Below are 16,064 nucleotides of genomic sequence, written 5' to 3'. Positions count from 1 at the left end.
TTCTTCACTCATCTCTATACCACTTTTAGTTAATATTCAGGCATTTGACTCTCTTAGCGTTGACACAGTCAACTGGAGTCACAGTCTCTGGAGGGAGAGGGAGGCTGTGTTCTGGGCCTGTCAGCTGATGAACTTGGTGTCCTGAATAGACCTTTCATACACTTATGGGGTCTGCTAAGCTGTGCAGCCTTGAACTGTTCTCTTGCTCTCTCTTTTGTCTCGGTGTCTGTAAGTTTAATTGCAGAACACATATTATAAAGGCATATGTAGCAGTTAAACTTTCAACACTTTGTAAGGCCCTTAAAAGATGCAGTAGTGACAAATCCTATGGCAGGTGGCCTTCAAGGTATGGTCTCGTGCAATGGAGATCAGTATTATCAAAAGCTGCCCTAGTAACTCTGCTTTACACTTACTGTGTTAAATATAGTTCATGCTGCCATTAAAAGCCAAAAGGTGGACCACGATAAAAGACCATTATGTAGAAGGGATTCTGGAGTAAGTACTGATGTCTGTATTATTAAGCAAACATGCTGGAGAAAGGTACTGCTGGCTTTGAAATAATGGGTTCTTTCAGTCTCAGATGATGTAATTGGTCTGTAGTGCAAACAGTTTTAACAGCTACTGACTTTAAAGTTTGATGCAAGTTCTCTTCTTCATTCCAGAAGGTGGTGCAGGGCATGGAATCCACTCAGCTGGGTCAATGCAACACAGCCTGTGTTAGGCTCTTAGTACAGTTCTCATTTAAAAACCTCTTTATTTTTTCCAGGGGAAGTCATTCTTGCACTTTATTTCTACATTAAATATTCAGCCACTTTCCCATTGATGTTCTGGATATTGCTTATACTCTAGTAGATTTTTATTTTACCATGACTGAAATAGCTGTTGATTTTCTAGTGTACTGTCTTTCATGACAGACATTCAAGAAAGCAAATAGTTCTAGGACCTTAGAATTTTACTTCATACCTCTGCTTCTATTCACACCAGTATTTGTTTTTGGAAATCAAAGTGATTTCATTTTTCTGTAAAGACAGTAACTTCCAACACAGGGTTACAGGAACTATAGGGAAAGACAAGTCTTTCATGCTGCATACGGATGTGTTAGCAACCAGCCATAGCATTATCTATATCTACTAGTATCTTTCTTCGACAGAAGTTGTGGGCTGTGTGGGTATTCTGTGGGTTTTTTATGTGCAAATACTACTGGCTAATTTAGCCAGCAAAAAAAGGCATCTTCTGAATGGTAGCATATTTTTCCCCACGCTTATTTTTCCAGAACACAGAGGTAAGAAGCAGACTCAGCAGGTGTTGGTACATGCAGGTCCCTTGCCTGCAGCCCCATGAACAGGCTCTAGCACTCTGCCTCCACTGCCTGTGCATCCCCCTTTGATGGAAGTTCAGTTGGAAAACTAATGCCTTTCTGTTTGTAAAATACTACTCCCTTACACTGTCCTAAACTAGGATCAAATTGCATAGCAGACTTGGTGTGTCAGCTGAAGTCAAAACAGGTCCTGTAACTGTCCTCAGAGCATGTCAAAATTGTTACTGAATTAGTGTTGCTTATTTAGAGAAACAGTTTTTAAAGTTGGCTTCAGTTGAAGCAAATAATTCAAGTTCTACATCCTCTTCAGTTGGTAATTATTTTGTAATAAGTGGTTTGTGACTAAAACTAGAGTATTGTGCAATTTGAAACTGGAGGCTGAGAAACTTGGTGTGTGGATTTTCTTTTTTTACTTCTGGGACAAAAGAGAAAACATGGTACTGCATTAGTTAATACATAACCATCATGTTTTATGCTCAGTATAGATAAGTTGATTTTATCTTCTGACTTGCAGGATTTTTTTTCTCAAAACTCCTGTATATCCATATACAAAAACTTACCCACAAAACTGTGCTACAAAAAATAGGCATTTTTGTTCTAAAGTCTTCTAGCTTGTTACCTCAACAGGCTATTTTTATATAGGTCAATATTTGGTTCTGGAAATTATGTCTGCTATTTTTCTAGACTTGTGAAATAGTAGACTAAACTTTGAACCAAGAAATTTTTTGTGATATGTACTTTCAGGTACTCTCTCCTTAGAGAATTTAGTGACTGTTTAAATAAGTTTAGAATACATTTTCTTACAGACTTTTTTATTTAGCAGTGTCTTTTAATGTCTGCTGAATATGTCTGAAGTTCTTTCCCAGCATTTATGTTGCTTCTGATGCCCAGTCAGTGAATTGTCACTGTCTTCATTTGAAAAAGCATCAAGATCAAGAATGATTTTTTTTATACTGTGTTTTAGGATTTTTCTATATTGGAGTAACTTGACACAACAAATGCCATTAACTTGAATTTAAAATTTATTTGTTTTCTATTTTATAAATAGGAATTTCCTAAACAAACTTTTTTTTCTGAAAAAGTTACACTTAATTAGCCAAGAATATTTGTGGTAGTCTGAATCTACTGTCTTTTATTACTCTTAACACTGTGCAGGCCAAAAAAGTTCCAAATACCTGCTGATGGTTGCCAACTTTCTTGTTGCCACTCTGCATTTTTGCTCTGTGTCCTTGATTTAACTGTTCACCTATCTGCCTTGCTGCATGCTCAGCTTCTGTGGGCTCTGCATGAAGATGTTGTCTTCTACCAGTGGTGCAAGGAAGCTGTATCCACAACAGGGAGCACTCTGGCCAAGTGTTTTCTCAACTGATACAATATCTTTAGAGTTGCAGGACAAAGTGATGATCCAAATCTACTTTGGAATTGTGATAAGGCAGAGCTGCCACAGCCACATCTTGGTTATATGCAGGCCTTGAACAGTAACACTAGGTAAAAAAAAAAAAATAAAAATTCTAAGTGTATATTACAACTACAAAGATACTTTCTGAAAACTTCAAAGTATTTTTCACAAAGTTCAGTTGACTTAATCTGCTGATGAAGAGAAAACCAGCAAATTTTTGAGCTCTGTTTGCTGTACTTGTTTTCCTTTTCAGCAACCCATAATGAAACTTCCAGAATTCTAACATTAACAGAACAAAAATCTGACCTGAAAAAAAAGTCTTGTTCTGCAGTTGTTCTTTGAGAAACACTTTGAAGTTGTTTTGTTTTTTTTCCTTAGTGTTTACATTAGATCTAAGTGTATGAGAATCAAGAGTATCCTATTCTCTAGGGATGAAGAGTATCCCTAGAGAGGATAAAAGATGCAGTTTTACATATTTTCACAAATGAATACCTTTAGGATTATGAACAAGGGACCTAATTGCTGAACTGCACGTTCTATGACTGTACTCCATTAAAAATAGATTTCTTTGAGATCAGTATTTGATAATATTGAGAAATGGAGAGTAATTCAGAGGAGATAATTATATTACCTCTGTCTGTTCCCTTTCTCCAGAAGCCTGTAACATTGAGTCTTGAATGGTTGATAGAGAAGCCTTGACGAGCCTTCATGGACACACTTCACTATCAGTGTAACTGGCTTATTTGGGTTTACATTTACCAGTGTAATTGGCTTTTTTAATCAAGAGATTAAAAGCCCTTCCATTGCACAAACATTTAAAATTAACCTTTGGAAAACAGAAGCACCAGCATGTTTTCAGAAGCTAAATAGCAATTAGCTAATTGCTAGTAAAGGTCTTGTTATTGAATATCTAGCAGTGCTGTTCAGGTCCATTTCTCCTGCTTCTGTGTTTCCAATTGGAGCTGGGCAAAGTCTAGAAACTTTCTTTTAGGTCATCATCAAAAAGGAAGACTCCCCACCCATCCTTGTCATGTAAAATTCCCGTGCTGTCAGCTCCAAGTGCTTACCATCCATAGAAGAGTGGATGGTTGTTGAGCAAGCAGCCCCTGTCGTGTGTGCTGCATAAGACCAGAAACTGGCCACTGTCCTGGGAACTTCAGTGGAAAATTCTAATACACACCAAGAAAATCAGGTCATACATCTTAAATTCCATAGACCGAACACCTCTTTGGTAGTTGTAAAACAAGTAATATTCAAGGCAATAGAAGAGCAGCTTTTTGGCTTTGATAGTAACTGATCCCCAAGACTCCTATGTTTAATTTGTTTGGTGAGAAACAGAACTTTCTGCAAAGGGAGTAAAGCTTTGTGGACCAGGAATAGCAACTGTTAAATTATTTCTGCTGCTTTTTACCTCTTTGCTTGTGGAGTTCTGTTTTGGATGGCAGCCAGTGCATGCTAGTTGGAAGGTGAGATAACAGGTTTTATTAAATGAGTCAGTTCCAAGTGTTAAAAACCTGAATACACTAAGAAGTAAAGCAGATGTGGGTTCTTTTTCTGGCTATTCTCAAATCTGGCTTCTGTGTATAGAAACTTTAGTCCCATAAAAGTATTTGAATTAGTAGATTAGCAACATGAGGCTAGCTCATAGCAAGGAGAATAACTCGAGGGGTACATACTATTTAAAAGAAGTCTGGCTCTAGTAGCATGTTGAGATTCAAAAGTTTGGAATCTCGTATTTCAACATTTGAATGTTGGCAAGGCACTATTCAGATTTGAATTTGCATATTCAGGTCTATATGAAGTTACAGCACTGGGTTTTGCTTTTGGTTTTTCTTTTTTAGTTAATCTAGAAAATATTACTCTGTACTAGAGCCTTCTGTTGCAGACTGACATCTGAGCTTATCTTTTGATTAAAGATAAGCTATTGGCAGCTGATATGCTTTTTAAAAACTTCACTTACATTGTAAATGGTGTTTTTATCTGTAAATAGCTATTGGATAGCAGAGAAAATAATAAAATATGAAGTACTGAATGTTACTTTCCCAGGAGTCCTGGTACAGAGTATTTGCTTACATGAAAATGATGTACAAGCACAGTGGTGCATCAGCTGCTCCGATAACCAAGATGCTGTTTTCAAGCTACAGTGCTGGACTGTGCAGCACAAAGGGTTGGAATGGAAAAGGGTTAAGAGGGATTTAAAATCTTTTGCTCCTTCTGGCAGTCAGCTTTGTGGACTTCCATTGTTTGAAACACCATTTTCAGTGCTTGTAATTGACAATGATCTGAAAATAAGCATTAAAATGTGGTACATACTTATGCATCAGCATATGCTGACAGAAGCATAAATGTGAATTTCAGTCTTTTCAAGGAGAACATTGCAGAACTTTGTGCAAAGGGTAAAAGCCTCTCAGTTAAGAGGTTCAGTCATCTGACTTCCAGCGTGATGGACCAGCTTGTTCTTCTACATCATGTCCCACAGCCTCTCTGTGGTGGTCATGCATGTTTCCCACTGCATCTGCCAGTGCTTGTCCACAAGACAGGATGGACTACAGAGTGAGGATGGGAGGGGTGTAAGGAGCTTGCTGGAAAAGAGGGACTGCTAGGCAGAAGGAGGGAACATCAGTGAATGCAACTGGGTTTGGTTTGGGGATGGAGGCCGGAGCAGAGGAACACAGAGGTAGATTTAGGGAAAGGATTCTTTCTTTGTAAATGGAATCTGGGATATAGAGAAAAGTCAGGTCCGGGTGGTGTGCACAGTCCTTTGCTTCTTGTATGGAAAGGGAAGGGAACATGGAGAATACTGGCCTGGCCATAAGGAGAGACCCAAAGCTCTATCATCCATTCTTTCTGGTTCCTGAGACAGTCAAACCCAAGCTGCTCTGAGGCTGAGAGCTGTTTCTTTTACATACCTTGTCCAGTGTTGATTTAGGTTGTAGAAAAGATGACAAAAATGACAATATCAAAGCTGGGTACAAAAGAGAGCCTTTTGTGTTTCCAGAATGGCTTGTCTGCTCTGTGCTCTGCCACCAGCTGCTTTCTGGGTGGGAGGCCTGGGAGGGATTTCAGCTGCTGAGACTGGCTTGGAGAAGGGGCAGTTCAGGGCAGCCAGGTGAATGGAAAAGCATCGTGTGAGGGCTAGATGTGCATCACGCTTGGGAATATGCAGCTGTTTGTAACTTTCTCTATGGTCTGGGTGGCCACTTAACTGGAATGTAATGCCAGTTCATGGTATGGCTTGTGGTTCTTTTGGATTATACCTCTTTTCCTTGCTGGTGAGAGGAGAGCAGAGATGGGATGAACATAAGGCATTTTTGATGGAGGATTTTTCCTGTCATTGTTTCTTACTGTCAGGTTAGCATAGATGTGGAATTAGCAACACGGAGCTTAGCAGGGTCAAAAACGAAGATGAGCTTCAGTCCTTTCCTGTGTAGTGTAAAATTAGAGTCTGTTGGTTTAACTTCCTTCTTTGATGGTCCTTAAGTAAAAGGACCGTGTTCTGAAAGAAGCAGTTGGTTTTTTCTACCCATTAGGAGTAAAATATCTCTCAATATACAGTCCTGTTTCTGGAGGGACTAGCATTGTTGTCCAGAAGGTCTGCCTATGTCTTAAGAAGACTGTGGGTGTAGTAAAATACCACTTATTTATCAGATAGGAAGCATTAACTACTGCTCAGTAGTGAAAACAATTTAAAAGCATTCCAGCATTATCACACAGTTGTTTTGTTTAAACGGTACATGTCAGATTTTGCAGACTTTGTCAAGCAACTTACTGTCATTTGTTCTGCCCACAGAACAAATTGTGATTTTCTGGCCAGATGATCTCAGATTTTACTGTGGACTAGCTCAGAGCTAGATTCTTACTGAAGGGCTTAAGAGCAGGCAATATTAGATTTCAGCCATCCTTTTCCATAGCACATAGCTGAATTCCCTTTTTGTTGGGAAGACCAAACTCTTAATTCTGTCTGAGAAATTGGCATAGGACCATGAAACCTGTTGTCTGTAAGAAGCAGGGGAAGCTGGAGTTCATTTGGGATTGTTTCTCAGGTCTAACCTAAAATGGTATAAAGGGTGATTGTGACTAATAACAGTTTGTGGAAGTTTCATATGTTTTTAGGAGAAACCCAGAAGCTTTGCCCTGCTTCTTTAGTTCTTAGGAAAATCAGTTTCTGAAATACACCTGCTGGGATCTTTGACTTTACATATTACTTGTGTGACTTATTCTTCAGGTTACTATCGTACAGAAAGAGATAAGGGGACACAGTATGAGCTGTTTTATAAGAAGATGGATGGCATGGAGTACAGGCATGTCACCTTGTTCCGACCTTTTGGACCCCTCATGAAAGTGAAGAGTGAAACAGTCGATATTTCTAGATCGATCATTAACGTTATTGTTCCTCTTGCTGGAAGAACTGAGGCATTTGCACAATTTATGCAAAACTTTAGGTAGGTGCATGAGATTATATAGTGAGCTATGTTGCTGATTTTCAGTATTTTGTTACCTTTTCAATATGAATTCCTTTTCTGGTTGATTTGCAGCAGAGCTAATGATTCCAACATTGTGTGCAACTGCCTTGGGATGTTTGTAATTGAACCTACTGTATGGAGAAAATTCCTTCTAAAAGATTCCTTCTAAAAGGGCTTAAGAGATTCTTGAGTTGCAGCACAATGACCAAATGTCAGGGTCATTGTGAACCTGGACACAGATGATCTTGAACATAATTTTTGTGTTTACATCCATTGTAGAGTGCCTGTTCATAAAATAAGGTATTGGAATGTGACACACAGTATTGGAACCTTCTGACTTACGTGGACAAGATGGGGAAAGAAGAGGGGGAAACATCTCTCCTTGTTTTCTTTGAAGCCACTTGATACCTAACCAGAATATTTCAATCTGCTGATACTTTTTAATGCAGTAGCTTTTACGTACCTGAAGTTTTGCAAGTAATTACTAATACCAGCTTATCTTTGTGCTTATAGGGATGTGTGTATTCATCAGGATAAGCGTGTTCATCTCACAGTGGTGTACTTTGGACAAGATGGTCTATCAGAAGTAAAAAGCATCATGGAATCTGTAGCTAGGTAAGTGTATCAATCCAACATCAGTCAGTACAAACAATATTGATTGGTATTTTAAACAGTTTTTTTAAAAAGAATGGAGAAATATACCAAATAAAGTTTATACTCCATTACAGGTTATTAGGAAATTTATTACTTATTTACTGTACACTATGGTTGCCATTTTACAGCTTAGGTTGCAAAAGTTTCCTGAAGGCTACTAAAAATCAAGTTATAGCCAGAAAAGACTTTGATGTTTCTGACAGTCCAAAAAGCAACAGGCATGAGTTTTGCAGTGGATATTCAGTCATTCTAAGAGATTGATTAGCATTTAAGTTCTTTGGAACTGGGATGTACATTTTAATAGTTACTTCACTGAAGAAACAATTTTATTTAATGATAGGGAAGAGAAATGTAGTAGTCAAAGTAGGCCTGTACTTACTTTCAGCTGTAAAATAACTTAAAGCATCATCATGGCTGTCTCAGCAGTAGCATTACATCAGTATGGATGTAAAATTCCCAAATGTGTCTTTTATGGTTTTTGCTCCAGAGAGATGGGACAGGTGTCAGCATCCTTTACCCTATAGCCAAGGGGCTCCTTCACTACCTGAGCTCTTGGCACTCACCCCTGAGCTGGGATCCTGTTCCCCTTGAGCTCTCCTGTGATTCCTGACTCACCATGCTCACCAGGCTCCTCTCCATGACATAGATTAGACACAAGCTGCTTTGTCTCCAGCTTGGAGCATGTGATGGAAGTTGGTCTGACAGGTACAGGCATCTTGTAGGAAGGGAAGAGAAAATTCCTGCATTTTTTGTTGTGGTCTCTCTAGCACCTGCTGTGTGCTGCACCCCTCCATTTTTGAGGCCTCTGCTGCCTGCCCTGCTGCCTGTGAGATGTCCCTCTGAGCACTGAGTCAGTGCTGCAGGCTCACTGGGTATTTATCTGGTTCTGTATCTTTTTACTGGTTCTACTGTTGAATATCTTCAGTCTGTTCTCTTCAAGCATTGTCTTCTGAAGTGTCTCTGAAGTAGACACTTAAATTTGCTTGAAGATGTTCTCTGAGTGTGTTTCCAGTCTTCCTTGGCTGCTCCATCCCTCTTCTGCTGTGAGTACAGGCATGTGTGCCGCTGTTAAACAGCGAGGAGAGGCAAAGTGCTTGGGTTATGGTGGTGCCACCACACAGATGGCCTTTGCCCCATGAGTCTGGTGATGCCAGGACTCTGGCTTCCTGTTTGCCCTCTTCTCTGAGCTTGTGAAGACAGATATTTCTCTGTTAGTCAGGACTTCTTGGTTTGTGGGGACAAATTTTAGATGCCATTGTAATTCAGGAGAGCATTTTAATTCATGTCAGTTAACAAAAGGCCTTTTAATCTGTATGAATGATTAAACACAAAGTGAAGTTCTAAAGTAAGACTGATTCTATCATTTTAAAAGGTTTGAAATTAAAATAGACAAGTGTAACAGATATATTTTTCTCATTCTGGTCATGTAACTTTTTCTTTTTAAATTTCTGGAATTAAATTCCTGTAAAATGTTAAAAAAACTATAAATGATCCATCTGCCCCTCCCCACAGATTTATTTTGGGTTTGGCTGTGTTTTTCTTGTAGAGAAACTGACTTCCACAATTACACGCTTGTCTCTCTGAATGAGGAATTTAACCGAGGCCGAGGACTTGACATGGGTGCCAGAGCCTGGGAAAAGGGCGAGGTCCTGATGTTCTTCTGTGATGTTGATGTTTATTTCACAGCCGAATTCCTCAACAGCTGTCGCTTAAATGCTGAGCCCGGTATGTTCCCTTATTGTGCTGGAGGGGAGCCTTGTCACCTTGTGCTTGACTTCAGCTGACCTGTGCTGAGCACACAGAAAACAAAGAAGACTCAACTAGAACTGTGGTGCTTATTCAGTACCACACACCCTGGGAAATGAATCACACTCTGCACAAAAGGCAATCAGACTGAGAAATAACTTCTGCCTTAGTGTAGCTTGTTTTAAGAACGCATTGTCTTTTTTGTACAATTTTCATGTTTTCTTAAGATTTAGTTACCTGAAAGAAAGCTGGACAGTTTTGTAATTGTTGCTTTAACAATTACACTGCATGTAAATCTGTATAACAAAACTCAGTGTAGCTTCCACTTCCATCCGTGGAAGATGATTTTTGTTGTGCTGAAATCTGTAACAAGTTATGTTTATCTCTTCTCACACATGTACGCCAAGACATGTCACATGTGAATGGTTTTCAGTAGAGCTGCAATGTGCTCCGTATGGAGACTGAACTAATGTTCCACTGTTCCATCCCAAGCTCTGAAATATTCTGATTGTTTTTCTTAACTTTGTATGATGCTTGCTTGTTCTCCAAGCTTCTGCCAAGAAGGGCAAAACTTTTTAGAGTTAACAAGCATGCTGCTGAAGGCTTCCTCCTGTCAATCTGTGTTTGGGTTCTTTTTTTAATGATTACTCTTGTTTCAAATTCGTTGCAGTCAGAAACCATTTTCTCCAAATGTCAATTTGGAATCAATAGATATTTTTTCTTCACCTAACAAACAGGCAAGAAAATTCTTCAGAAGCCAGATATTTGGGTTCTGTTTCTTGCTTTGTCTTCCATTTCTGTCTGTCTCTCTACTTCATGAAACAAGTTGTATAAATAATTGGAAAAATTTTGGAGAGGATTATTTTGTGAGCTTTAACAGGGAAGAGAGTTCAAGAGACTGCTGGAAATTCATACTGGAAGTTTGTCACCTTTGCTTGAAATGAGATCTGAGAATGCTTCTCAGTCCTTCAGAGTTCATGCCCAAGTCAGGATAGTGAATATTCTTGTGGATTGTTGTCAATGCCTTTGCAGCATTGGCAGTGCAAAACATACATGGGAAAAAAATTTACCTGCCTTCTGTAATAGACAGAGAACTGGTGTTTTTCAGGATTCTCATGATGCTTGATGCCCTTGCAGGATATCCTGGATGTACCTGCTTTTACACGTTTGTGGAAAGACACAAATTCATAAAACTTAACAACGCAAGGTGTTACTTGGATTTGGTTTCTTTTTAGTTTTACTGCATATCATTATTGCAGGAATTTTTCAGTCACCTTGAATGATACTGAGATACCTAATATTTTATATAAACATGCACAACTATAGATAAATGTAAATCGAGTGTAATATGTATAATATATGTACTTTTTTTTTTTTAATCCTATGGGCTCTGTCCTACTAGATGTTACAGGCTTCCTAGGTGGGAAATGTTAGCAGCTAGAACTTGTTTTTATTTATTTCCACTAGATGCCTAATAGGTAATATTTTACATTAAAAAGAATGTTTCTGGTTTCCTTTTGCCTTCAGAAAGCATGCCCACAGTTACAACAATTACCTTTTGACTTCCAGGGAAAAAGGTTTTCTATCCTGTGGTATTCAGCCTTTACAATCCTGCTATTGTCTATGCCAACCAAGATATACCACCTCCTGTGGAGCAGCAATTGGTAAGCAGCTTGATTTATTCTGGATAGAATTAGGTGTGCTTTGTAGTAAAACAAAGCTAAGTGTAACTTAATAGTCTGTTTGGGATATCTAAAAACCTCTGGCACTGCATATCTAAACAGTTTTCTCCATTATGGGCAAAGCACTTGGAAAAAAAACCTTGGCAAACAGTACAAAATTCATTCTTAGATAAACTTGGAGTTCCATCTAGTTTAAAACAATTGCTATTAACCAAATAAAGGTGATAGTTCTGATCTGCTGCTTATTCTGGCTTCACAAGCCAGTATTTTAGGAGGATGGTGGCATTGCATGGCAGCAACTTTCATCTTATGTTCCAGCAAACAAAGCATTGGTGAAAGGCAAAAACCCCTGAATGATGTGTCCAGTCTGACTCTCTTTCAAGGCACTGCATAGATGAAATTGGGTTTTGCAGCTGAGACTTCTGGGATGGACAGGTTTGGAGGAGGAAGGAAGAGAGTAGTGTGAAGAAGAGCTGTACTGAAAGGAAAACATAATGGCCTTCATCCCCTATGTTGTTTTTACTGAAAGCTGGAGGGATGGTTTTGCATATAGTCTTGGATAATCACAGCTGAGAGAGGAGTGAGTTCCTGCCTGACAGCTCTTCTGTTCACTCTTTTAAATTTAACAGTATTATGCTTGCTGACTTCAATCACAAAACTTACTTTTCATGTCATATCACATCAAGAGACAAATGTGGCCTTGGAAAATGGGTAGGAAATGGAGTGTTGGGAACAGATGATTTAGCAATGGACTAATTTACTGCTTGGTCTGGGAAGATGCATAGGAAATAGAGGTGGTACAGCAGAAACTGCTGTGAAAACTGCAGTGAGGGTGAGCAGAACTGGAAGGCAGAGGGTGAAGTGAACAGCAGCCCACATGCATGAAAAAATGATTGGAAGAGCTTAACTTTGTGCAAAACCAAGTGCAGTGTACTCCTTGGTTGTATTTTACATTTCAAAATGATACTGGTTTAAAATTGCAGGTACACAAGAAGGATTCTGGCTTCTGGCGGGATTTTGGCTTTGGGATGACTTGTCAATATCGGACAGACTTTCTGACTGTTGGTAAGATGAAACTAAAGAAAAAAATGTGTTTAAAAAGTGGTTCTCTGGCCTTAACTAATGACAGGAAAGTAACACATTTATTTCTTGTATTATTTCCCCAAGCGCAGCAGTCAGGCTCGCTTGACAAGTTTGACCAATGAAATAAATGAGCTTTTCTGGATTTTGATATCCCATCTGTTGAGTGTTTTAAAAGACACAGTAGTTTCAGTAGAAACATTTAATTCTAGAACTTTTTTAAATACTGCTTTTTCTTTTTTTTTTTTACTTCATGTCTTTCTGAAGCAAATGAATCAAGTTTAAGAAACATGTCACTCAAATAAGCCACTCACATAGACAAGAAGCATTCAAATCCTTTCTTTTAAATATCCTTGAGAAGTTGAATGCAGTTGTTGGAGTCTTTAGCAATGTGCTTTACCCCCCCTTGTGGCACCTTCTTAAAACTGAGAGCAGCTTGGTGTGCTTAAATGTGGAAGATGGTGGTGAGGATAGTCTGCCAGAAGATGTAAATCTGCCAGCAGATGTACCAACACAGCCCTGTGTGCTGATGTCCGATGGCCTGAGTGCAGGCTGATTGCTAATAGCAGTCATATTGCCATCTGTATGGTATGTGCTGAATGAAGACTTCATCGTTCTGGAGTTTTGAAATTGTACAGGAGCCTGGGTTGCTCTTCACTGTGGTCCTGGAAAAACAAGAGAACTTAAAATGGTGAACCATGTTCCTTTCCTTAATCCAGCCTCTTGAATTGTGACCTATGGAGTAGTTGCTGGCATTGTTAGAGAGGATTTCTCATGCGGTGCATGACTGCTTCATTTTCCAGCTGCTAAAATCCATTATGCTTCCTAAAAATAATCCAAAAGCATAGCCACTGAGATTTGCCTACAGTTTTCTGCAGCTGTCACATGAGCTGTCATGCATAATGCAATTTGGAGACACTGCTCTAAGAGACTTTCTGAAGTCAGCAGATCTGTGTCCTGGACAGTTTCCACCGCAAAGGATGTGGTATTCAAGGGAAGCTCCTGTCCCTCAAATTGGCATGCTATGGCATGGGAAACTCAGATAATGGCAGCACAATTTCTGGAATGTAATGCCAGATCTGGTAACACGTTAGGCACAAAGTGTCGCTCTTCTTGCCCGTGCACGCAAATAACGATTTCTGATGCTGTTTTTGTAGGGGGATTTGACTTGGAAGTGAAAGGCTGGGGCGGCGAGGACGTTCACCTGTACAGGAAGTACTTGCACGGCGAGCTGATGGTGATCAGGACGCCGGTGCCTGGGCTGTTCCACCTGTGGCACGAGAAGCACTGTGCGGACGAGCTGACCCCGGAGCAGTACCGCATGTGCATCCAGTCCAAAGCCATGAACGAGGCGTCGCACTCGCACCTGGGCATGCTGGTGTTCAGGGACGAGATCGAGGCGCACCTCCGCAAGCAGGCCTACAGGACTAACAGCGAGGCCGTGGGCTGAAGGGCTCCCCGGGGCCCTCGGTGACTTCAAATTCACAGTGAACCAGCATCATTTTACAGCCTTAATTCAGCTTACAAATGCAGTGCCTCTCTTTTTCAGTGAAGAAGAGTTTAGAGGGTTTTTCGTTCTCGTATTTGTTTTCTGGGTAATCCTTTGACTGATATGCTCTTACCTACGTATCTTGTGAGCTCAAGCACCTCAGCTAAGTTGGACAGCATATGTAGTTGAAGGAAAGTGTCTTCAGTATCAACTGGAAAAATCTGTGGAATGTACAATTCAACACTTTTCCATGTGGTACATTTCTGTTCTTACATTTGCATTCTTTTGAGAATTAAATTAAATAATCTTTCGTGTCCTGAGTATTTTCAGTCTGTATGGCTCACTGCACTGTGACTTTAGAAGGATACTATGCTTAGACTCCATTATAGAGGCAAGAGAAAGGTGTGGAAAAATAATCTCACCGTGAAAGGTGTATGGACATGCTGACCATGACACCAGCAGCTGTGCAGGGTGCTGATTCCGCAGTAAGGGCTTGGTGCCACTGTTGATTCGCTGTATCAACAGACATTGACGTGGTTGAATAGAAATAATTTGGGGGTGTGGGAACGAAAATCCTTTTAAGTGGAATTTTCGAGCATATAATGGAAGTTCACACTGCAAAGGATACTTCCTATTTCAGAGATGGATCAGACAAGTTGGGAACATTCCAGCTGGGTGTTTCTGTGCCTGCTCCTTTCCCACAGTAGATGCCACATCCCTTCTATAAACTGAGCTGTGCTATCAAACTTCTTTGCTTAAATATTTTTGGCCCCACTCCTTCTTATTCCAAGGCCCTGCCTATGTATCTCATCCTTTAAGTTGAGGAACCATCTTTTCATTCCCATATGAATTTATTAGAGGCCTGTTTGCTATTATGCCAATATTTTCCTTGTGCATTCTTTCTCTTTTGGGCATTTTCCTGACATGTTTTTGTAAGGTGTCATGTATTCTCAGTTGTTTCAGTGACTGAAAAATCAAGTGCTATTGCAGTCTTTCTTTATACAATGCTCTTCATTCCACTGATCATCCTGGTAGCCTTATTCTTCACTTTTCAGTTGGAGGATGTTTTAAAGTGTTTGGTTTTTTTTCCTCTGGGTTTTTTTTTTTTTGCTTGTTGGGTTTTTTTGAGCATGTTTAAGCAGAATTACACTGTGGTCTCATTAGTGCCTTGTACAATGGCACTACTATTTTGGTACTTCCCTTTTGGTTGTTTTGAGATGCATAAACAGTTCAAATGCAGGCAGGTCACTTTTCTCTGTGTTGTCTTATATGATACCATATGGCATGCCTCATTTTTTAACACATTTGTTTATAGAATGAATGCAGAGAATGCCAATTCAGTGGTTAAACCATTTGCATGGTTTCTGCTGAGTTTAGCTATTAGTTGAAAACCTTTCTCAAACCAGGTAATTAAGATCTGTTTATGGATTTATTTTGCTCAAGAATTCTGAAGGCAACTAAAAATTCAAGTGATTGATTTCTGAATAGCAGATATGCTGTGCAAATAGTTCTGGGCACTGATCCTTTTTTATATGTATATAAAATTTGCCTTTATGTAACTTATTGTGGAGAACAGTGTACTGTATTGTATTTAGAGTGAAGAGAATGCATTGCAGGACTTCTTGCAATTGAAATTCTCAATATAATAAATGGAATTTCTGCATTTTAGAAACTGTTCTAAGCTGTTTCTTTGAAATATATTTTTACAATAATATTGTACAGAGCTTAACACACTGAATTCAAATAGCTGCACAAGAATAACCATCCAAAAATTCGTCTCACTGATACTACCAGTGCCTGACACACCCTGGAACGGACACGGAGGCAGGGCACAGGTATCCAGCCTTGCTGCACCTCAGCTCTCAGGCGCTGCCTCAGGAGGATCCAGTTGTCCCAGTTCTCATGTTTTGGAAACATGGCAGAGTGCTGATAGCCAGATGTCTTAGGTTCTGCTGTTTCCACTGCGTGGTTGTGCTTATCAGCCACAGCGAGGGAGATCGGTGTCAGCTGTCCCCGTCTGGGTGATGAAAACCAGTGCATGGTGTTGATGGGGGAGGGCTGGAGATGAATGTAGTCACCAGGAGCCACTTTGGAAACTTCCTTCCATTCATTATCCCAAAAAGGGGAAGCAAATGCATTGGAATTGAAAGGAAGTCAGAGCACAGAAACGTTGAATGTGTGTGTTGGACAGTGTACACAAGTATTCTGAATGGCTCATGATTTGAGGGTTTCT

At 39.7% G+C, this 16,064-nt stretch overlaps 1 protein-coding gene across 2 annotated transcripts in view; it reads left to right on the top strand.

Moving 5' to 3' along the window:
• CSGALNACT2 (chondroitin sulfate N-acetylgalactosaminyltransferase 2) overlaps window positions 1-14,141 on the top strand; it is a 31,449-nt gene extending 17,308 nt beyond the window's left edge. For both annotated transcript variants that reach the window (XM_005520476.3, XM_014250467.2), the window contains exons 3-8: window positions 6,943-7,159; window positions 7,694-7,795; window positions 9,381-9,559; window positions 11,150-11,244; window positions 12,246-12,327; window positions 13,500-14,141. In XM_005520476.3, coding sequence (XP_005520533.1) covers window positions 6,943-7,159; window positions 7,694-7,795; window positions 9,381-9,559; window positions 11,150-11,244; window positions 12,246-12,327; window positions 13,500-13,792 — 968 coding nt within the window. In that variant the 3' untranslated portion in view covers window positions 13,793-14,141. The remainder of the gene's footprint in view (window positions 1-6,942; window positions 7,160-7,693; window positions 7,796-9,380; window positions 9,560-11,149; window positions 11,245-12,245; window positions 12,328-13,499) is intronic.
• The last annotated feature ends 1,923 nt before the right edge of the window (window positions 14,142-16,064 follow it).

This window comes from Pseudopodoces humilis, chromosome 9, assembly GCF_049639895.1.
Source record: "Pseudopodoces humilis isolate 2021_Gansu_Grassland_sample_001 chromosome 9, ASM4963989v1, whole genome shotgun sequence".
NCBI lineage: Eukaryota > Metazoa > Chordata > Aves > Passeriformes > Paridae > Pseudopodoces > Pseudopodoces humilis.
This window is presented reverse-complemented; position numbering and strand designations above follow the sequence as displayed.